This window comes from Ranitomeya variabilis, chromosome 4, assembly GCF_051348905.1.
Source record: "Ranitomeya variabilis isolate aRanVar5 chromosome 4, aRanVar5.hap1, whole genome shotgun sequence".
NCBI lineage: Eukaryota > Metazoa > Chordata > Amphibia > Anura > Dendrobatidae > Ranitomeya > Ranitomeya variabilis.
Window position 1 is genome coordinate 504,057,982 of NC_135235.1, and position 24,822 is coordinate 504,082,803.

Below are 24,822 nucleotides of genomic sequence, written 5' to 3' on the forward strand. Positions count from 1 at the left end.
CACATAGTATATAACACGGCCTCCCCATAGAATATAATATACCCCCTATAGTATATAGCAAAGCCCGCATAATATAGCACAGCCCGCGTAGTAGTATACAGCACAGCCCACACAGTGGTATATACAGCACAGCCCACACAGTGCTATATACAGCACAGCCCACACAGTGGTATATACAGCACAGCCCACACAGTGCTATATACAGCACAACCCACACAGTGCTATATACAGCACAGCCCACACAGTGCTATATACAGCACAGCCCACACAGTGCTATATACAGCACAGCCCACACAGTGCTATATACAACACAACTGTTATGATCTGGTGGCCTTGGAGCCGCATCACACTTTCTCTGGAGTTGGTGGAACCTGTACTGACCGCAATCCTGAACTAACACCGCAACTAGAAGTAGCCGTGGGGTGTGCCTAACACTTCCTAGACACCTCGACACAGCCGGAGGACTAAATACCCCTATAGATGGAAATGGGAATGCTATCTTGCCTCAGAGCAGACCCCCAAAGGATAGGCAGCCCCCCACGAATAATGACTGTGAGTAGGAGAAGAATAGACACACGCAGGTAGAAAACAGGATTTAGCAAAAGAGGTCACTCTAGCTAAATAGGAAAGGATAGGACAGATAACTAGGCGGTCAGTATTAAAACCCTTCCAAAAATATCCACAGCAGATAATACAAAAAGTTCCACAATCTAACTAAAGACATGGAATGTATATCTGCCACTCCAGAGAATCCAGCAAGACTGAGAAAATACTGACACAATCTAAGCTGGACAAGAAAACACAAAGAATAGCACTGAATTGTGAAGCACACAACATGTGTGCCACAGGGAAAAAGAACCAGACACTTATCTTTGCTGATTTGGCAGAAAGGCAGGAGGAACCAGGCAGAGGTCCTACACCTCCCAACAACAATTGACAACTGGCAAGGACTAATGAATCCTGCATGCCTAAATACCCCAGTCAGATCTGCAATCAGCAGATACACCTGACCAGGACTGCAACTCAGGGGCAACTGCATTACCACCTACAACCACCGGAGGGAGCCCAAAAGCAGAATTCACAACACACAGCCCACACAGTGCTATATACAGCACAGCCCACACAGTGCTATATACAGCACAGCCCACACAGTGCTTTATACAGCACAGCCCACACAGTGCTATATATAGCACAGCCCACACAGTGCTATATACAGCACAGCCCACACAGTGCTATATACAACACAGCCCACACAGTGCTATATACAGCACAGCTCACACAGTGCTATATACAGAACAGCCCACACAGTGCTATATACAGCACAGCCCACACAGTGCTATATACAGCACAGCCCACACAGGGATATATACAGCACAGCCCACACAGGGGTATATACAGCACAGCCCACACAGGGGTATATACAGCACAGCCCACACAGGGGTATATACAGCCCAGCCCACACAGGGGTATATACAGCACAGCCCACACAGTGGTATATACAGCACAGCACACACAGGGATATATAGAGCACAGCCCACACAGGGGTATATACAGCACAGCCCACATAGGGGTATATACAGCACAGCCCACACAGGGGTATATACAGCACAGCCCACACAGGGATATATAGAGCACAGCCCACACAGGGGTATATACAGCACAGCCCACACAGTGGTATATACAGCACAGCCCACACAGGGATATATAGAGCACAGCCCACACAGGGATATATAGAGCACAGCCCACACAGGGATATATACAGCACAGCCCACATCTCATCTCTCCCCCAGCAACCCCCCCCCCCCCCGATAATGGCCCCACAGTCCAGTTAAAAAACAACAACACACTCCTCACCTTTCCTTTTGCCCGCGCTGCTCCCTGCTCCTGTCTCGAAGGCTGCAGTCTGCCCAGGACACAGCAGGTGCGCAATGATATGACGTCATCGCGCACCCGCAGTGTACTGTCAGAGGCAGAGCGGGGAATGATGGGAGAGGGAGCATCAGGAGACGCTCTCTCCTCCATCATTGCATTGAACTATACCGGCGTCATAGACGCCGGTATAGTTAAATGCGGCGGCGGCACTGGCGGGGGGAGGGGGAGGAACAGTGCAGCGGCCCACTACTGGCACCGGCCCTTCTGGCATTTGCCAGAAGTGCCCGATGGCCAGTCCGGCCCTGCTTGTGGATGTTCTAGATGTTATTTCTTCCTCTCTGTCCCCCAGATGGTGTGGATAGGACAAACCCGTATGACTGATGGCCTGAGACTTGTTTATAGGGACCCTAGAGACGCCCCAACCCCCACAAGTTGCCACTGTGTCTTCTTAGGTGTTAAGGTCGGGCAGCCAACTTGGAATTGACTGTCCTGCCGGTCTCTGAAGTAAAGAGTAGAGTCAATTACTCCCTCGGTGTTCCGGCCACCGGCTACGCACCTCAGAAGGAGGCAGCCTATTTCAGGGCAGAACTCCTCCTGGTGGTTTCTCCTTGTGCTATGACTTCGTTTCTCACTCTCTACAATACACTTCTCTTCGTGGCCGCTCTTAGGATGCTGCCGCACGTGGGGCAGGCGCAGCTCCGTGTCTTTCTGTTCTAGCTAGGCCTCTGTCAGGATCCCACCCCTGACAGGGACCCTCTGTCTGCAGCTCCGATGTTCCTCCTTTCCCCCTGTCTGCCTGACAGGTGTTGCCTGGGCAAAGCCCAGTCAGCTTCTCTCTAACTTTCTATCCAGCCCACCAGTTTTACCCTTCTGTGAGGAGTGCCCTAATAGATAGGAGCATGGCTCCCCCTGGTGGTCTGGAGTGTGAAGTGTGGTGTATGGTTTGTGATACCTGGTAGGAAGATCTCCTTTATTGCCATCAGGCGTAATATCACTCCCCCTGGTGGAAGAATGACATTACTGCAACGACCAGGACTCTGGGGCGCTGCACGTGCAATGCGAGAAACTTGCACGAGTCTCTCGCCTCAATACCCGACATCTCTCCCGACCATCAATAAGTCGGTGCCACCATACACGAGACTGTCAGCCCAACATGTCGATATTGGCGTGACCAGCCAATGTTAGTATAATGTGAATGGGGGTCTTTAGGTATCTGACAGAGAGAGGGACACAATTGTGGTGTGCCAATAAAGGTTTTTTTCAATCAGAAAGCTAACATTAATGTTTTGGATAGCTATCTATACTAACGATCAACAGATTGCTTCTTCAAGTTCCCTAGTGGTAAAAAAAAAAGTGAAATTAGTTGTACTTTTTTTTCTTATAAAAAAAATATTTTTTTCTAAAGTACGTCACTTTAAAAATACATATTTAAAAACACACCACTGCAATCACAATGTCCCCATTAAAAATCACATCACAGAGTTCATGCCGCAAATGAAACACACAAAAAATAAATGGCAGACTTGCTGTATTTTACATTCCTCCACCAAAAAATAATAAAAGCTAATCAATAAATTATATGTAGTTATATATGGAGGCTTTTTTAAGTGAAATTTGGAGCAGAATCTACTCCAAAATCCCAAGGGAAACCCACTTCAAATACTATGTGAATAATCTTCCCTATTAATTTTCATGAGAAAACATGCCTAGGCCACGTGCTTCTTTTCCACATTTCTTCTTGTGTATAAAAGCAGTGAAGTGTTACCACTTGAACAAACTTTATGTCACATCTGCAAAAAGCATGTAAAAAAGCACACCAAAAACACACAAAGAAAACTTAATTTTTAAGTGTTTTTTTTTTACATGGATTTTTCAGCCAAAAAAATTCACTTCTCTTGTGAACAGACCATTAAGGCAATGTGCATACGCTGCGGATTTTGCTGCAGATCCGCAGCGGATTTGACGTTGCGGATCTGCAGCTGTTTTCCATGCGTTATACAATACTATGTAAACCTATGGAAAACAAAATCCGCAGTGCACATGCTGCGGAATAAACCGCACGAAAACGCTGCGTTGTTTATTCCGAAGCATGTCAATTTTACACCTGCTCCATAATAGAAATCTGCAGGTGTAAAAACGCAGGTGGAATCTGCACAAAAACTGTGGAAAAACCGCAGTAAATCCTGCGGATTTGCCAAAATCAGTGTGGAAAAATCTGCACACCATTCCGCAATGTGTGCACATACCCTAAGAATCAAACTAGTGGGATCCCAAGAGGTTAATCTAAGGCCTGCTAGACATCATCATTTGCTCCTTGGTTATTGTTTGGCACTAGTGCATGGCATTTGTGGTAGTAAAAGCTAGCACTTCTGGGAGCTCTTGGCACTAGCTGAAACCTTTAGACCTTTTTGACCACTACTCATGGAAACTCTTTGGCTGGCACTTATTGGGGCAGAGTAGCTGGTATTTGTAGGGACCATAGATGATATGGAAGCCTTCCTCTTTGGGTGGCACAATGGAACAGCCTTAGGCTGCTGTCACACTATCAGTATTTGGTCAGTATTTTACCTCAGTATTTGTAGCCAAAACCAGGAGTGGGTGATAAATACAGAAGTGGTGCATATGTTTCTATTATACTTTTCCTCTGATTGTTCCACTCCTGGTTTTGGCTTACACATACTGAGGTAAAATTCTGACCAAATACTGATAGTGTGACAGCAGCCTAAAGGCCCCGTCTCACATAGCGAGATCGCTAGCGAGATCGCTGCTGAGTCACAAGTTTTGTGACGCAACAGCGACCTCCATAGCGATCTCGCTATGTGTGACACGTACCAGCGATCAGGCCCCTGCTGCGAGATCGCTGGTCGTGTCGGAATGGCCTGGACCTTTTTTTGGTCGTTGAGGCCCCGCTGACATTGCTGAATCGGTGTGTGTGACACCGATCCAGCGATGTCTTCACTGGTAACCAGGGTAAACATCGGGTTACTAAGCGCAAGGCCGCGCTTAGTAACCCGATGTTTACCCTGGTTACCAGCGTAAATGTAAAAAAAAACAAACAGTACATACTCGCCTTCTGATGTCCGTCAGGTCCCTTGCCGTCTGCTTCCTGCTCTCACTGACTGCCGGCCGTACAGTGAGAAGTGAGAGCACAGCAGTGACGTCACCGCTGCGCTCTCAGTGTACGGCGGCTCAGTCAGAGCAGGAAGCAGACGGCAAGGGACCTGGACACCGAAAGGCGAGTATGTAGTGTTTGTTTTTTTTGGTAACCAGGGTAAACATCGGGTTACTAAGCGCGGCCCTGCGCTTAGTAACCCGATGTTTACCCTGGTTACCGGGTGCTGCAGGGGGACTTCGGCATCGTTGATGACAGTTTCAACGATGCCGAAGTCGTTCCCCTGATCGTTGGTCGCTGGGGAGAGCGGTCTGTGTGACAGCTCCCCAGCGACCACACAGCGACTTACCAACGATCACGGCCAGGTCGTATCGCTGGTCGTGATCGTTGGTAAATCGCTTAGTGAGACGGGGCCTTAAGGGTATGTGTCCACGGTCAGTAAACGCTGCGTGTTTGACGCTGCAGCGTCAAACATGCAGCGTCCAGATGTTCCAGCATAGTGGAGGGGATTTTTTGAAATCCCGTGTCCACTATGCGTGGAAACCCGCACGCGGCGGGCCTGCGTCTTTTCAGATCACAGCATGTCCGTACACCTTGCGGGGACGCAGCGTCCCCGCAAGGCATAACACAGGGCCCTATGGGAGGGGGGCGATGATCCCGGATGTGTACAGTTAACACATCCGGCATCATCGCGTCCCAGAAGAGGGCGGGGCTTAGCGCCGAGCGGCTTCGCCGCTCCGGCGATACCGCCGGCCATCCTGAACGTGGACACGCAGCCTTAGGCTACTTTCACACTAGTCCGTCGGTACAGGCCGTCGCAAACCGTCGGCCTGACGGACAGTGTGCTAATTAATCACAACGTGGGCAGCGGATGCAGTCTTACGACACATCCGCTGCCCAGTGTGATGAGCGGGGAGGAGGGGGCGGAGTTTGGCGGACTCGATGCACAAAAAAAGTTACATGGAACTTTTTTTTTACCGACGGTCCGCCAAAACACGACGGATGCGACGTGTGGCCATACGTTGCAATGCGTCGCTAATGTAAGTCTATGGGGAAAAAACGCATCCTGCAGACAACTTTGCAGGATGGGTTTTTTCTCCTAAACGACGCATTGCGACGTATGCAAAACGACGCTAGTGTGAAAGTAGCCTTAGGCTACTTTCACACTAGCGTCGGGCTCGGCCCGTCGCAGTGCGTCGGGCCGAGGTTACCGACGCTAGCGTTGTATACGCCGCACAACGGGGGCAGCGGATGCATTTTTCCAGCGCATCCGCTGCCCCATTGTGAGGTGCGGGGAGGTGGGGGCGGAGTTCCGGCCGCGCATGCGCGGTCGGAAAAAGCGGACCGTCGGCAGCAAAAAACGTTACATGTAGCGTTTTTTTGTGCCGACGGTCCGCCAAAGCACAACGCATCCGTCGCACGACGGATGCGACGTGTGGCAATCCGTCGCAATGCGTCGCGTAATGTTAGTCAATGGAGAAAAAACGCATCCTGCAAGCACTTTTGCAGGATGCGTTTTTTCTGGAAAACAACGCATTGTGACGGACTGCAGTTAACGCTAGTGTGAAAGTAGCCTTAGGCTTTGGTGTTTTCGAGGCAGTCAAAAAGTACGAGTTTTACTAGCAGAAACCCGCCTCAGGAAACTCTACTATTTGGGAAGGGTTTGTTTAGGTCCTTTTATCTTCACCAATTGCTTTTTGAAGAGGATCTGAAGAATTTTTTTTACATTTTTACTCTGAAGTGTTTTCTGAAGCCTTCTGACTTGGCATGTCACGTTTGGAGCAGATTCCGGGGAATTTTTCAAAGCCACTACAGGAAAAAAAATGCTCCTCATAGGAACAGTAATAGGCCATGGTCACAAATTCAGTATTTGGTCAGTATTTTACCTCAGTATTTGGTCAGTTTTTTACCTCAGTATCTGTAAGCCAAAACCAGGAGTGGGTGATAAATACAGAAGTGGTGCATATGTTTCTATTAGGCTGGCGTCACACTGGCATATTGCATCTGATGCGAGAGCATCGGATGCGATATGCTAATGACACTCGGCTCCTGCTCGCAGCAGAGCAGGAGCCGAGTGTCATGCGTCTGTGCTCCGATTCTCTCGCACAGGGAGGATCGGAGCACAGCTGCGGAGGAGGCGGAGAAATGAATTTCTCCATCTCCTCCATTGCTGGGGTCCGCTTATAACGGACAGCACTCGGATGATATCCAAGTGATGTGCGCTGTCTCACTCGCACCCATAGGCTTATATGGGTGCGAGTGAGCCGAGAGTTTTCCTCGGTCCGAGACAATCGCAGCATGCTGCGATTGTCTCGGACCGAGGAAAACGGCCGACAAAAAGTCGGCTGGTGGGAGCTGCCCCATAGCTGAACATTGGTCCGAGTGCAATGCGATTTTTTATTGCATTGCACTCAGCCGTTTAAAACGCCAGTGTGACGCCGGCCTTATACTTTTTTTCTGATTGTTCCTCTCCTGGTTTTGGCTTACAAATACTGAGGTATAAACTTACCAAATACTGAGGTAAAATACTGACCAAATACTGAGGTAAAATACTGATCAAATACTGAATGTGTGAATGTGGCCTATTACTGTTCCCATGAGGAACTTTTTTTTAAATTAAATAAAATGAAATAGGAAAAGTCTATTGAGATTTTTGGAGCCATTCTTGATGCGCTTATTTGAAACAAATATGCTGAAAAAAAATCCTGAAAACCTCTCTGTGTCAACATTGCCTTATGTGATCCCTGTGTCTATATTTACTATGGAGGAAAGGTGTGGGAACGCAAGAAAGGTAAATGGCCTCATGCCAGTCTGCCGGCCACGGATTGGTGACCTCAGCACAAGGCGGGGGTGTAACTACAACAGGTGCAGGGGTTGGAATCGCACTCGGACCCTGGAACCTTGGGGGCCCTAAAAGTCCCTTTGGCCTATAGAAAAAGACTATTGCTATTAAAGATGTAAAATATTTGGGGCCCCGTTGGAGCTTTCCCATTGGGGCCCATGAGTTTCAAGTTCAGCCACTGGCACAAGCCATAATAGCAAATGAAAAACATATTTTATCATTGTGCAGGGCAGAAAACAAGGGACGCAGCTGCCCATAGCAATCTATCACATCACGGCTTTCATTTGTCAACTTGCCTTAGACAGATGAGAGCTGCAATTGGATTGGTTGCTCTGGGTAACTGCAGCGCTCTTGTACCCTGTCTCTTTAACCGGGCGGTATAAAGCGCGGTGAGCCGGGCCCCTCCTCTCCTCAGCTGAGAGCCGGACACTCCCCGCCGCTGGAGCATTGTGCTGTGCCTGTCTCCGGGATAACACTGCGAGCCACCGACCATGTCTGCGGGAGAAGAAGCTGCCCCTGCCCAGCCCCAGAAGCCTGAGGAGAACCCGGCGGCCGAGGAGCAGGTCCAGGAGGCTCCAGCTGCTGAGGCTCCAGCTGCTGAGGCTCCGGAGGAGAAGCCGGCGGAGGAGGAGGCGGCAGCGGCCCCGGCAGAGCCCCCGCAGCCCGAAGTCACCTACAAGTCCCTGGTCCTGTCCGCACACGGCGGCTATGATAAAGTGAAGCTGCAGACCAAGAAGGGGCAGCCCAAGCCCAAGGCCGGGGAGCTGCTCCTCAGGGTCAGGGCCTGCGGACTGAACTTTTCCGACCTCCTGGCCAGACAAGGGGTGTGCGACCGCCTGCCATCTATGCCGCTGTCCCTGGGCATGGAGTGCGCGGGCACCGTGGAGGAGCTGGGAGAGGGGGTGACTGACCGGCAGGTGAGTTACACGAGCTGCTGCTGCTACTAGCATCTCGCTTCCATATGCTAATGAGGCGGGCTGTGATTGGCACCGGTAGGAGCTGGCACAGCACCGGCAGACATGTGGCTCCTAGGTGAAGCCTCCCTGGTACATGAGTGTGCCCTGCTGTCTGATCACTCCTGGCCAGGACCAGTGCCCATCCACTGTGCCACCATTGTTTGGGGTGATACATTTGTCTTTAACCCTTAACTTGCTGTCTGGAGATGGGTGTGGCCATGGCTGGCTCCTCTGCTCTCAGTGCAGCTGTTTTACGTTTTCTTATTTCCAAGCCATTAAATTAAAATTATTGCCTTCTGCTCCCGGATGATCATTAAGTTCCCTCTTAACCCTCCACTTGCTGATGCTGCATGGGTGTGACCCTTTAAAAGTGGCTGTAGGGTGTGGCTCATGTAGTGGGGTAATAAGGTGTTATTATGCCTCGTTGGGTGAACTGGTCAAAATCTTCACATTAGATCGTGCCAAGCCTTGAGTTAACCCTTCACTTTCTGACTGGGTCCATTCTGTGTATGACTCCTTAACAGCTGTTATGGGGCTATTAAAATATTGGGTGAGTGTCCTTCTTGGAAGGATGGTAATGGGTCCTTCTGTAGACTATAGATGAGTGATTGTCTTATACACAGCTATTGGCTATTTATTTTTGCCTGTGTGGGCCTTTGTCTTCCAGCAGAGGACGCTCTTGTAAGTTGTCTATGGCTAATTGGCCATAAATGCATTGTCCAATTGCCTGTTGGTGAGTGTGAAGTGGCTCGGTGATTGGGGCTGGAAGAGCTTGTACATGGGGCTGACGAGGCTCACTTTATGGCTGCTCTCCCCTCCGAGCTGCGCTTTGTCTGAGGACCACACCCTGGACTCTGCATTGTCCTGGCCATGTAGGATGAGTTTGGTCGGGATGATCTTGGCCTGGTTTACATCACTTTATACCTGTCTCCAGATCAGAAACCCCCCAGATCTTGCTGTGGTGCCAGTCGCATCATTCTTGAGATGCCTTACAGCAGCTGTAAACTGTCAATCCTGTGAACTTTCTTCAGTCTGTGCCGCTTTCAGTAATTTGGTAGGAATACCCTGCAGCATTCTAGGAAACTGTGATCCTACAAGGCAAGATACTACGATCAAGCAAATAAATGGGGAGTCCTCAATTTGGGACCCACTTATTAATCTAGGTTTCACCTGGGTTTTTGATGGTCATCATGTTGCCTTGGTTAGTCAGTTTTGTGAACCAGGCTGTCTGGTACTGAATGCCTGTTTCATCTTGCCCCAATCAGATGCAGTACATTAGTTTATGGGAGCTTTTTTGGCCACTTAAAACTAGTGTCTGCAAAGTGGTGTAGTTACCAATTATATTTAAAGGGGTCACTAACCTGGGTTTAATTAGTTTTCATCGTTATCAACCCCATTGTGTTCTTTACATATTGTCGTATGCTCTTGGACATAGCCCCCCTGCTCTGAGCAAGGGTCATAGTTGGTCTTCTGTCCTTATTAATTAGGTAGACCCTATAATGTCCACACCCAGCTGATCGGATTATTTTAGGGCTGTCTCACTCACCCACTCACTCACCCACTCACCCACCCACTCTATTTTGTGGCTTGCAAGACTGACCCTACAATGTTGAAGGCTGTAGTTGACACCCAGGAGCCACAGGTTGCAGATCACTGTTCTTACTTGACATCTGGCAATAGTGCATGGCACTTGGATATGAGGATATCGGATATGGGATTATCATCCCCATGTAAGAACTTGAAATCTCTAATTTTTGCAATGATGCTGTGGTCACTGTTCTATACTAGATCCCTGCTGCCACACCCAGCTGGGCTGTGTAATATGGACCCTAGTGTAAAAGCCTGATGTGAAATCACCGGAGGTACATAAATGGGTTATGCCAGTCTCCCAAGACATGAAATAAGCCGCTTTGTAGCCAATTGCTGCCAACAATACAATGCCTGTGTGCTGGCAGTGTTAATAACCTCATTCTCTGCATTGGGCACTACTAGGGTTTATTAATCTGTCAATACTTTACTAATTATTTAATTAGTCACTAATAGTCACTTTAACTGTTTTAATCCATAACGTAAATAGATGAATATCCACTTATTATTCTCGTGTCTTTTTTAGAATATAAAATAGATTATGGGTCTCTGAATGAGAGAATTACAAAAAATGAAAGGGCTCCCCCATGTAAAAAGCATCCAGAGCTTTTGCCAGTGCTATACTTGTGCCTTTAACGTTCCATCCCCTGTAGTAGTGTTCCCCAAGTCCGGTCCTCAAGAGCCACCAACAGGTCATGTTTTCAGGATTTCCTTAGTATTGCACAGGTGATAATTACATCACCTGGACAGGCAAGCATTCAATGACCTGTGCAATACTAAGGAAATCCTCAAAACATGACCTGTTGGTGGCTCTTGAGGACTCGAGTTGGGGAACACTGCCCTATAGCCTCATACTTTGGCACACAAGAGGTCATAAATGGCTGTTCTGTGGGGATAGTTCATAACCATCATTTACCAATGCAAAGCAGATGGTACATGCACATTTTACCAGTCTCTCCATTGAAGTCAGTTATATGCTTTTTACAACATTAGACTTTAAGTGTAGGCTATAAATATCTTGAATATGGTAATATTTTGCCTGTAACCTACCCATGAGAACCCAGTGATGATCCTCTTGTAAATGGAGGTGGCGGCAGAATCCATGCTCTTCTCGCTTATGCATGAGATCTGAAGACTGCCAACTGGAGCTCTGTATCCTGCGCTCCCCTGAACACAGTAGAGGCAGAGCTGCCTTTGCTTGGGGAGCGCACAGTTCAGGCCAGTGGTGCAGCCATGCTGCTAGTTAGAAGTGTGAATTTGGGGTGCTTCCACCCAACTTGCAGGGAGGCTGCAGAGCAGTAAGCACCTGCCTGAAGTGTTACGTTAAACCATTTAAGGAAAGGGTGCTGCTTGCTCCTCTCCCCTCTAGACTTCTAAGGAGAGGTGTACAAAGAGGTACTTTAGACCAGGAAATGGGGACCCCCTGTCCTTGATAGGTGGGGTCCTCCATATCAAACATGCGTGGCGTGGTGCATTATGTAACTGACCTAAGTGTTGGAGGTATTCCAACCCCAAAGTCAGATATGATGCTCAACTCCTAATTTTTTTTTTTATTTTTTGTGAGCTGCACATATATTGTGCAGATTGACGAAGCCTCAATTTCTGCACTGATGAAGGACCATGCCTGACTAGCTCCTAAAACACATCTTTAATGTTCCTCGCTCTATGTACTACAAAGACTTTCCCTCCTAAAGCTTTGGCTGCTGTCATGTTTGTTCTACAAGAGCAGGGCAATTATATTGAGCACTGCCACTCCGTGCTGCCATCTCCCTGCAGGTGTACTAACCCAGATTCCTGTTTCATGTTTCTCTGCTTCTAGTCGGTGCTCATTAGATCGGCTGGCCTGTTCACGGCTTTCTGTGTAATACTGGGGTTTTTGCTGCTTCAAGTGCCACAAATAAAAAATCTTAATCTTCCTCACATCTGAAAAGTCTAATCCTGTAAGAAGCACCTTGCCCTGCCAATATACAATCCTGCCTCTCACTTGCCATACATCATAATGGGCTCCAGTTGAGAGAATGTGAGTGGGAGGACTTTGTTTTGACTAATTTCCATCTTGGAGCAGTGTGATCTGGTCATTGTGTGGATCTGGCCTACAGAGCTGATTATACCCAGCATCCAGCCATACTGAAACTTCAGATGCTTATCTGCCAGCCAACTATACAACACGCACATGTTAATGCCGTGAATGGTGCAGCAAGAACACTTGGGACGTGTAGGAGACAACTGTGAAACCGACGTCTTACAGATGGTGCTTGGACTGTCCCTATAGACAGGCTTGTGTAACTGCCCCATACAGATCAGGATTGGCCAAGCATCTGTGGATCTGCCTCTGAACTGTCCTGACAATTGTCTGGAGTTAATGAGCAAGTAGTTTGAATTCAATCCCCCCAGGTGCATGTTGGCTCAATGGTTAGCAGTTCAGCCTTGCAGTGCTGAGTCCTTGATTCAAATCCCATTAAGAACAACATCTGCAAGGAGTTTGTATGTTCTCCCCATGTTTGCCTGGGTTTCCTCCCAGTTCTCCTGTTTCCTCACATATTCCAAAGACATACTGATAGGGAATTTAGACTGAGCTCCATTGGGGACAGTGATGTATGTAAAGCTCTGTGCACTATATAAGCAAATCATAATAAATATTAATACTTCTATTCAGCTGGGAGCCCAAGTACTCTTAAGACAACACAGGAAGAGTCACTCCTTGAGGGAAGTGATGGATGAGCCAGCAACATGGACGTGAATATCCCACTACAACAGATGACTTCAGTGGTGGGAGCAGAGTGGGGAAAGCTTCAACTTTCTTTAATGTAAATGTTTAGCTAACTGATCACTGACTTCAAAGTAATACGTTTTCTACTTAAGACCTCCACTAGCAAGCCTAGAGTTGCTGTCTAATCATGTGCCTGATTAGATCCTTTTTTATTTTTAACAGGATTCCCTTCTGACTCTTCATCCACATGCATCCTTGTATATCTGAAGCCCAATCCTGGCCTCAGATAAAGGCTGAATGGGTTGTCCCATGAAGAAAACCTCTAGTAATATACCCACTTAAGATGTACTTATCACTTATAGGGGGTCCTCTTTACTGGAGCCACTCATGTTCTGGTGGTATTGGGCAATCCTTCCACTACATCAACTGCCATATACAACGGTTTCAGTCACTGTTGTGGGATAAACTGGTGGTTTGTCAGGAGTGGGTCCCAGGCCAGTCAGCTGTTGTCTGAGATTATCCATTTTAACAAGTCCAAGTAGAGTGCTACTGTACTCTGAGGAGCTGCTAGCTTTGTTCATGTATCCAAATATAGTAACCTAAAATCTTAATTCAATCATCCTAGAACACCTGATGCCTGCTGTAGTTCAGAATAATCCACAGGGACCTAGATCAGGTATTAATCAGAGGCTGGAGCAGCACTAGGAGGAGTTGGCTGTTGCCCTCGTAGACTTTGATATAGATGTGTTCTGATAGAGGTTGCTGATGGGTCTCCATTTTCAGGTATTATTGCTCCATGCTAAGAATTAAATTTCTGCTTGATTGCTTTAGACTTGATACTGCCTCGATTCTATTCTCCATCATTCACCCTTCATCTTGATGCAATGTCAGGTCTATCTGCAGCTGCTTCTAGTAGAGCCCTGAGCAAGTTTCTTCAGCTTTCTAGTTGGCATTCAGAGCCCTGTCATTACACTATACAGAGCACTTAAAGGAAATGTCTATAGACTTTTACTATGTAATCTGACAGCAGCATGTAGGGACGACCCTGATTCCAGCAATGTATCACTTGGTATACCACAGCAGCTGTGATAGAATGTTTTCTTTACTGCAGATGTAGCAGTGCACTTGAATGATGAGCCCTGTGTAACCCTGCCCACAATACAGATTAGCGGCTGTCAATATAGATTGTAGTGGGGGCAGGGCTAAACACAAATTGACCAGTAGACACACCTATTCCTGTGGTGGTCTTCTGGTAAAAAAAAAACAGCCTGGTAAGTGACACTTTGCTGCAATTGGGGTCTCTGTTCCTAAATCATGCTTTCAAATTGCATAGCAAAAACCTGACAGATTCCCTTTAACACCTCTTAACCCCTTAATGACTGCCAATATGTCTTTTTGCTGACCTGATATAAGTGAATAGCTTCCCCATACAGGTGACAATCCAGCAGCTGTCTGCTGTACACTATAGCTGACAACTTGCTGTACTGGCCACGATCTGTTTTGGCACCATCCATCTGTTTACCCCTTAGGTGCTGCTGTCAATTAGTGAGGATATCATATAAACAGTGTGGGGGCTTTCTATTTATCCCCATTAGCACCCTGAGATCATGATTGTGTGGTCCTGATTGCCATGGCTATTCGAAACCAAATGGCGGCCTTAAGGTACCTTCACACTGAACAACATGATAACGATAGCGATCCGTGACGTTGCAGCGTCCTGGATAGCGATCTCGTTGTGTTTGACACGCAGCAGCGATCTGGATCCCGCTGTGATGTCGCTGGTTGTAGCTAGAAGTCCAGCACTTTATTTCGTCGCTGGATCTCCCGCTGTCATCACTGGATCGGCGTGTGTGACGCCGATCCAGCGATGTGTTCACTGGTTACCAGGGTAAATATCGGGTTACTAAGTGCAGGGCCGTGCTTAGTAACCCAATGTTTACCCTGGTTACCATTGTAAATGTAAAAAAAACAAACACTACATACACTTACATTCCGGTGTCTGTCGGGTCCCCCGGCGTCCGCTTCCCTGCACTCCTCCTGCATCCTGTGTCAGTGCCGAACATCTCCGGCATCTCCCACAGAGCACAGCGGTGACGTCACCGCTCTGCTTTACGGCCGGCACTTACACAGGATGCAGGAGGAGTGCAGGGAAGCGGACGCCGGGCACCGGAATGTGAGTATGTGGTTTTTGTTGTTTTTTTTTTTTACATTTACAATGGTAACCAGGGTAAACATCGGGTTACTAAGCGCGGCCCTGCGCTTAGTAACCTGATGTTTACCCTGGTTACCTGGGGACTTCGGCATCGTTGGTCGCTGGAGAGCTGTCTGTGTGACAGCTCCCCAGCGACCACACAACGACTAAACAGCGACGCTGCAGCAATCGGCATCGTTGTCTATATCGCTGCAGCGTCGCTTAATGTGACGGTACCTTAAGTCTGCCAGCTGTAGTAACCATTCTGAAGGTGGTGACATTTAGGTGTTAAATACACTTTTTCATTCCGGTCATGTCACTTTGCATTAATCCCTGAAAAATCACCTGAAGGGTAACTAAACTACCTGACAGCAGTTTTCAATATGTCAGGGGTGCTGTTTTTAAATGGTATCACTTTTGGGGTTTTTCCAATATCTAGGACCCCAAAAGTCACTTCAAGCATGGATAGTTCCCTAAAAAAATTCTTTTTCAATGAAACTTAAAAAATGTACCTGCCGCTACACTTCTAAACCTCCTCAAATGCTAAAAAAAGTAACATTTTACAAATGGTGCTGATGTAAAGCAGACATGAGGGAAATGTTTGTTAATGTGTTTGTATGGTATGACTATCTGGATTAAAGGAATAATCATTCAAAGATTGAAAATTGCTAGTTTTTTTTACAATTTTAGGCAAACTCCTGTTTTTTTTTTTCTTGGTTTTTTTTTTTTTTGTTTTAGAAGGACAAAATATTTACCTAAATTTACCATAATCATAAATTATAATGTGCTACAAAAAAAAATCTCAATCACTGAGATTTGTTGAAGCGTTCCAGAGTTACCACAAAGTGACACTGATCAAATTTTAAAACTTTGGCCTGATTACTAAGGGTGTTTCCAGTCAGGAACCGGGAGCGCTTTGGATGCAGCACATGTTCGCTGCGTCCAAGTGCTGCCAGCTTCTGAACGCAGGTGATTCCTCTGTGTTCATTGAACTGTGCGGTATCCCTGCATCCTATACATTGGATGGTGATATTTGTCTTGTGGAGACTGAGCATCTCTGCAAGATAAATTGCCATGCTGTGGTCTGGAAAGAAGCGCTGCATGTCCATTTACGCATGGAAGCCGGAGGTGTCCCTGCACGCATAGTGGAGATGGGATTTCATGAAAACCCATCTCCACTATGCTGTAACATCTGAACACTGCAGCTGTACGCAGCGTCCAACCTGCAGTGTTTACGGACCGTGAAAACATACCCTAAGAGGGGTTAGAGGTTGTCTGACCCTGAAATCCTTCCCCCCCCCCCATTGTAAGTTAACTTTGTAATTAGATATTAGAAAACCTTTTGACAGGGTGATCAATGAGTGGAACAGTCTGCCAGGTGGTGAGTTCTCCTCCAATAGAAGTTTTCAAACGGGCTGGACAGACATCTGTCTGAGGTGGTTTAGGGAATCCTGCATTGAGCTGGGGGGCTGAACACAACCCTTGAGGTCCCTTAACATTCTATGGTATCATTAAATTGAATTTTTTTTCTTCACACTGAACCATTACATGGTGATCTGGAGATTGCAGTATGTAATGGGTGACTGAGGCTTTTCCAATGTCGCTTAAACTGAACCTGTCACCAGGTTTGGCCGATACAAGTTACGGCCACTGCCTTTCAGGGCTTATCTACAGCATTGTATAATGCTGATGGCAGATTCCTACAGCATGACCCTGGGCCCATGAATCACATTGCTTCTGTAACTGCAGCTGTGTTCTCTTCCAATGCTGCCTCATTTCAGGTAACTTGCATTTAATATGTACCTCTGTTTGTAATAATACAAGTTGACACTGACTTGAGTCCTAAAGGTGTGTAATATGCTGACTGGACTTGCTGAATCAAGTGGTCATCTTGTAATTGCTTAGGTTGTGTAATAAGGAAGAATTTGGGGAACTTTTTTCCTAACTTGCTAAGACCCTACACTCAAGTGTACAGAATAATTGAAATGACTTTGCAACCTGCTAAAATATCTATTTGCATCACACTGTGTAGGTGCCTTGAAATCAATTTTTTCTATGCAAAGTCTGTTAAAGGATCCTCTGGGCAAATCAGCCAAACTTGTGACTGCCATGATTTTACCACATGACAGTTATGCAGTCTCCCCACACAAAGGGTATTGTCAGTGAAGAACCCCTGGGGTTTGGTAGCAAAGGTCTGTCATCTGCTCCAGCTTGGGTTTTGCTCTGCACCTGCAGGTCAGCTAGTCTGTTGAGCAGTAACCTGCTGTGTCTTGAGGCATACATTGTGATGTGCAAATCATGTAACACTTTCAGCTGATGTGGCTTTATTCACGTAGTCAGTGGCAAGTGATCATTCTAGAAAACATAAAAGGATAGTCCCATCTTGTAAAATTTTAACTTATTGCTAAGATATGCTGTCACTATGATTGCTGTGCGGATCTAACCTTTGAAACACCCACTAATCCTGAAAGTGGAGGGGCCTCAGCCTTGCACTTAGAATATCCGTAACTTGCTAAGGTTACCCAGTTATGCTTGTACTGCAAACATGGCCCCCGTGTGAAGAGTTGTTCTCCACTTGTAACCACCAGCACAGTCCCCTCTGTTTCCCCAACTGCTTATTCTTGTGCATACTTGCATATGGGAGTGTTCCTTGCTTTTTTTTTTTAATTGGATAAATGGAGAAATTAAAATCTTGCACAATTTGCCAATAACAAATTATATAGTATTATATGGGTTGTTAAAATTATAGGAATATTAAACAATATTTTATTACAATATTTTTGGTATTGCACTAAAAAGAACTGTTGGTAGAAATAACTTTTCATTATGTAAAAAATCAATATAATTTTAACTCTCCAAAATGTAATGGTGTAGATCAATGTAACAGTGCAATGCTTGTAAAGGGAAAATTCTCCTACACACAACAATGCAGCCTGTGGCTCACTGTTAATGTTTCTGCTTTGTGTACTAAAGTAGTAGTTTCAAAGGATGCTCCATCCTCTCCCCAACATGCTGGTGTCAGGTTTACATCTGGGAGATCCTAACACAAAGCAGTATAGTAAGGCACACTGGGCCTGTGCAATGCAGATCACTTTCTGCAGGGGAGGAGAGCTTCAGTGAGGACCCAGTACAGCTGCCATCTAGTTATTACTATTCATGGGATGGGTGATAAGTAGTCCTCTCATAGCACACGACAGAATACTAGAAATATTGACTGTTATCCAGAATGTCTATGAATTGTACTCATCGATAAACTCTAAACAATCTGAAGTATGACTTGCAATCAATGAAGAGTTGCACCCACTAGAGACTTGCGCACAAAATCCTTCCCACAGCAAAGCCATGGAATGACTGAAGCAGAGTGCTTCCCCTGCACTTACTAGCATGTCTACAGGTATATAGTATATAGTGGCTCTCCTTATACATTATACTGGGTCAAACAGATTAGTGGTTTTAACATGGGTGTTATTTTTATTCCTTTCTGTAATATGCCTTACTGTCACACTTTACTAACACCATCCTATTCTTTTATTTAAATGTTCATATGTCCAAAAAAAGTAGAGGGGCCTCTGAGTGAACCTCTAGTGGGGTTGTTGTGCATATGGCAGGGCCTTAGAGGGTTTTATGTGCCATACCTGACTGAGGTCCTGCAGATGTGGCTAACTTTTACATGTCTTATTCCTGGATTTGAGGACTTTATTATTCTTATTCTTATTATTATTCTTACAAATGGATGCACATTAATTTCTGTACGTCTAGATAGTTGCCAGCTGACTGGATGTTCTAGCATGCTGTATAAATTCCTTTTTTGACCTAGTTTGCTGATGTCTTGGTAAGGCCTGACCTTTATGCAAGTCATAAATGGATAGTATTAGGGTATGTTTCCACGTTCAGGAAACACTGCGTGTTTGATGCTGCGTAGAGCGGCAGTGTCAAACACGCAGCATCCAGATGTTACAGCGTAGTGGAGGGGATTTCAGGAGATCCCGTCTCCACTATGCGGTAAAATGCGGAGGCGGCACACCGGCGTAAACTGACATGCGGTGCATCTTTTCAGAACGCAGCATGTTTGTTCACAAAGCGGCGATGCTACGTCGCACCGTATATTTACCATAGACTATCATTAGATACGATAACATCGCATCTAATGATTAGTCACATGTGTAGAAACTGCGTACGCGCAGCTTACTACGCATGTCCATGCCGGCTCACCTGTCCCGCCGCCGGAAGTCCCTTGTCCACTGCAGTTCTCGCGCTAACTTATGTTATCGCGAGAACTGCCGTGCACGTGACCGGGACTTATCTCCGGTCACTAGTCTGGTTCTCGCAAACAGCTGATCAGCTGTTTGCAAGAACGCTGTAGTGTAGGTGATCGCTAGAGTTATCTCCGGTGATCATCTACCAGCTCTGCTACATCTAGATGTCAGGCATCCAGATGTAGCAGAGCTGGACTCGTCTAGACTGTGTGCTGCGACATGCTGCGACATGCTGCGACATGCTGCGACATGCTGCGACATGCTGCGACATGCTGCGACATGCTGCGACATGCTGCGACATGCTGCGACATGCTGCGACATGCTGCGACATGCTGCGACATGCTGCGACATGCTGCGACATGCTGCGACATGCTGCGACATGCTGCGACATGCTGCGACATGCTGCGACATGCTGCGACATGCTGCGACATGCTGCGACATGCTGCGACATGCTGCGACATGCTGCGACATGCTGCGACATGCTGCGACATGCTGCGACATGCTGCGACATGCTGCGACATGCTGCGACATGCAACTCATACATAGACATACAGTACATACTCGCCATCACTTGTCACTTTGATCCCCGAAGCCATTGTCACCTGTAAAAAATATTAAAATAATAAACAAACAATATACTCCCTGATCCACAGAAATCCAATTAAAACGAGTGTCCCATGATGATCTCCTGTGGCGAGCAGGAGCATCAGCTGATGCGACCGCTCTCCAGGGGCTCCAGGAATACAATGATGGAAGGTATCCTTCCACAATGTATTCCTCAGAATGTATTCCTATGTCCCTGTGAGAAAATAGTCCCTAGTCTCACTTTTGGCATTGCTGTGTGAGAAAGTTCCCACACAGCAATTGCCATAAAGTGAGACCAGTGAACTACAGTAACCTCAGTGCTGCACTGCAGGAGCCATTGTCTCCTGTCAGTGTGTCACTGGAGGTCCTATAGAGCAGTGACATCACCCGATGTCACTTCTATAGGGGAGATCGTCGTGGGACACTCGTTATTAATTGGACTGCCTCGGACAGGGAGTATACGGTTTATTTTACGTTTTTTGCAGGCTATTAAGTATGGTGAAATTAAAAATATACTTTTTTCTGGCTGTCTATTTCTTTTTTAACTCTTTCAATACTCTAGGATTAATAATGGATAGGCGTCTTATTGACGCCTCTCCATTATTAACCCGGCGTAATGTCACCTTACAATAGCAAGGTGACGTTAACCCCTTATTACCCCATATCCCACCGCTACACAGGAGTGGGAAGAGAAGGGGCTAAGTACCGGAATTGGTGCATCTTACAGATGCGCCATTTCTGGGGCAGCTGTGGGCTGGCATTTGTAGCCGGGGGGGGGGGGGGGCCTGGCAATATCTATGGCCCCTCTGTAGGCTATGAATATCATCCCACAGCTGTCTGCGTAGCCTTTCTGGCTATAAATTATAGGGGGACCCCACATCAATTTTTTTTGGGGGGGGTCCCCCTATTTTAATAGCCAGTAAAGGCTACGCAGACAGCTGCGAGCTGATATTCATAGCCTGGGGGGGCCATGGGTATTACCCCCTTCCCAGGCTACAAATATTGGCCGTCGGCTTTCCCCCTCTGGCGCAGAGAAGTGCGCGGGAGCCCACGCCATTTTTTTCCTTTTTTTTTTTTTCAATTAAACGTTCATTCATAAACATCGGCCTTGCTATTATATATCTACTAGATGGTGGCCCGATTCTAACACATCGGGTATTCTAGAATATGTATGTAGTTTATTTATGAATTTAGAATAATACATTGAATACACTGGATTCGGCCAACCGTGACCAATTGGCGAAGCGTGGTTCAAATCCCACACCAATTCGCAGCCGGACTGCGCCTGTCGCTGATTGTTCGTGGCTGGCCACGGAGTATATGGCACAGCCCACACAGTAGATATAGCAGCCACATAGTATATAGCAATGTGGACACCATATCCCTGTTAAGGAAAAAAAAAATTAAAATAAAAGTTCTATACTCACCCTCCGTTGGCCCCCGGATCCAGGTGAGGCGTTTACTGATGCTCCTTGCGACGCTCCGGTCCCAAGAGCGCAATGCATGGACCGGTCACCGGAGCGTCGCGAGGAGCTGGAAAGGCCTCAGCTGGGTCCAGGGGCCAACGGAGGGTGAGTATATGGGTTTTTTAAAATTATTTTTAACATTAGATCTTTTTACTATTGATGCTGCATAGGCAGCATCAATAGTAAAAGTTGGTCACACAGGGTTAATAGCAGCGTTAACGGAGTGTTACACCGTGGCATAGCGTGGTCCGTTAACGCTGCCATTAACCCTGTGAGCGCTGACTGGAGGGGGCACTGACTGCAGGGGAGTAGGGAGCGGCCATTTCACCGCCAGACTGCCCGTCGCTGATTGGTCATGGCTGTTTTGCAGCGACCAATCAGTGACTTGGGATTTCCATGACAGGCAGACAAACAGAATAAAGATACAGATAAATACCAAGCATGATGTTTAGTATATCTATATCATTTATCTATCTATTATCTACCTATTGATATATCTATAGATATATCTATCGAAAGATATATTTATAGATAATAGATAGATCTATTGTATTTATCGTATCTATTATCTATCGATCTATCTGATATCTATCATCTGTCTGTGTAAACATTCTTCAATGGAGTATGTAAATAAGAAGGTTATACAAGAAATGACATCACCCTTTTTTTTTTTTTTTTGGTATATCTTTATTGAGCTGACAAACACACAAATCCACATGAGAGCGCACCAAAAACACAGGTGACCTGCCAGCGACCTCAGGTGCAGATTTGGTCAGGATTTTACCTGCATAAAATCCTGACTAAATCCTGATGCAATCCTGAACGTGGACACATACCATTAAAGGAATACCTGAGTGTTTACAGTATGAGCTAAGTGTCATACTGGAGGATGTGAATACGGATATTGATGTCAATCGGCAGTACGCATACACAAGGGGAATGTTCCATTTTTGCAAAGGTCCTGTAAGTGTGTTGTCAGGGCTGTGCTAGAGCTACACCAAAGGCTGTGGGTGCCTTATGGCATGGTAGGGCTGGGGGACAGACTTGCATATTGGTGATTACACTTGGTTAATTATTGCACTATATTTTAGTCAGAAATCTTCCTTTATCTTCACATCCCTATGTAGTTTGTAGCTGTAATATAGGCTAGCCGGTGTGCCACTGGGGGACAGACAAAAAGCACACCTGTGCCTGAATATAGGGCCCTTTACAGTCTAATGGCTTGTGATGCTGCACATTTCCACCTGTTTGTGATAGAAAGGAGCCCCTTGCCTCTTCCTGTGTTCTTGCACTAATGTTTGCCCCTGATGTGTTGTCCTGGGTGCTCCTGTCTTCTATTGCTTTTATCTATCAGCCCAGAACAATGTGTCTTGCTCTGACTTAATTCTTGCTTTTGTAGCCTGACCACTCCAGATGTGGACAACCCCATTCCTCCTATCTGAGTGGGGAACATGTCAGTTGCTTCCCTAATACAGAACGCTTTGCAAAGGCACTCGGCTACATTATTTTACAGGCACTCCTCAGTATTAAAATGGTGGTTTAGGAAGTTAGTGTTGCTCAAAAGCAATCATTTGCTTCTGAAAAGCAAAGGTGGCCATTGGACAAGACCTCTGTGGAAAGTGTTGGAGGTTCTGTGGCGTGTGATCTTCCCACATCCTGATCTCATGCACGGCTCGTGCTGCAGGTTTTCTGCTATGAACTATATCTGAATATCCTCCCTTTATCTCCAGGCTGCTCTCCTGCAGTTTGGAGGAAGCTGGCGAGGACATTACATCTGCACGCAAATTAAGAGCCTGTCCAAGCTTCTGTGCCATCTGCAGGCACCCTTGAGTACGCAGATGTTTGCAGTTCACAAGTGCACATTTCTTAACTACTTTCAAAACTAAAATATAGATGTTGCTAAAGGGCATGTCCAGGTAAGAAACTTTTAGGGTTCTTACACATTTTTAGACTGTCTTGACTCTGACCAGTTTGACTCTTTTTTAGAATGAGTTTAAGGCTGCAGTAGGTTGAGCGTGGCACACATATTTGCATCTGGTGTACCTTGGTGCCCAAGACAATGCATTGAGTAGAAGTGAGAAGTGTGTAACTGATTCCTGGAGTTGTTACATGGTGTAATCTCTGGACAAGGCTACAAAATTTAGATTAGTATCTGTCCGTGAGGCATACTTGGGATCTGCCTTCATGAAATGAGACTCTTCAGACTTCAATGCGCTCGTCTTTACAAGCGTTTCCATTACTTTTCCTTTGCTCTGCCCATAACTGTAACTCTGCCCCTATTATCCAATGCACTGCTTACATTGGCAGCAGGGCATTCTGGGAAAATAACCTTGTTTCCATGGCAACCAAAACCAATTACCTTGGCAAACTGTCATCTTGGCAGCAAACATAAAGGTAATTTTAGACTGGGTGATGAAATGAGATTTATTTAGTGAGAAGTCTGCACCGTGTGGATCAGATGAGTGATCTTTACAGTGGCAAAATCTCATTGAATTGAAGTCTGTAGTAAGTGTGCCATTATAAGAAAAGGCTTGTATAAACGTTTGGCTGTAGAATGGTTGAGTTTTTACAGCAGGTTTGGCCGGTGTGTGACAGGCATGGCGGTGTAGAGATCGGCTTAAACTTGTAATATAGGTGCACTCCTCCAGAATGGATGCTGAGCCACCTGGTGTGGTACAGCCACAGGTCACGTTCTCTGTGTTTGGTCATGCACAAGGCATAACTTGGGTATCCTGAAATCTAAGCGAGACATAATTTTGCTGAAGTATAGAATCCCACATTTTCCTGGTGCAGCAGGACATATTTGCAAAAAATGAAGCATGTTCACTAGTTAAATGTGTACAGGACTTCCTGCAGGAAATGCAACTGGTTTCTGAGGATTTGTTTGTCTTTTTTACAAGCTGGATGTATGAAACGGGTTTATCAGGAAAAGGCTTCCCAACTTGAGTTCGCAGGAGCTTCTTGGTTTTCTGCTGTAACTCTGATCCTTCATCCCACTTTAGTCCATAGATTCTCTAGCTCATCCTGTAGTCGCTCCTGAATAGGTCATGCTCCCACAGGACAGATATAATGTGCCATTGTCTCCAAGTTTACAACTGGCCGCAGCTGTAGTCTTGGCACTGCCCAGATTCCAGAAGTCTACCACATGACCACCGCTTTATCCTGCCCAGCCTTAGTTATCCCAGTCACCGTAAATACATGGTGCATAGCCTGCAGTATTTGGCCACAATATACATTATATTACT

The 24,822-nt window shown here is 46.3% G+C and overlaps 1 protein-coding gene across 1 annotated transcript in view; it reads left to right on the forward strand.

Moving 5' to 3' along the window:
- Nucleotides 1–8,229: 8,229 nt before the first annotated feature.
- The window catches only part of VAT1 (vesicle amine transport 1), a 70,067-nt gene continuing 53,474 nt past the window's right edge, over nucleotides 8,230–24,822 (forward strand). The window contains exon 1 of the mRNA XM_077252039.1: nucleotides 8,230–8,743. Within this exon, the coding sequence (XP_077108154.1) occupies nucleotides 8,318–8,743 (426 nt within the window). The 5' untranslated portion in view covers nucleotides 8,230–8,317. The remainder of the gene's footprint in view (nucleotides 8,744–24,822) is intronic.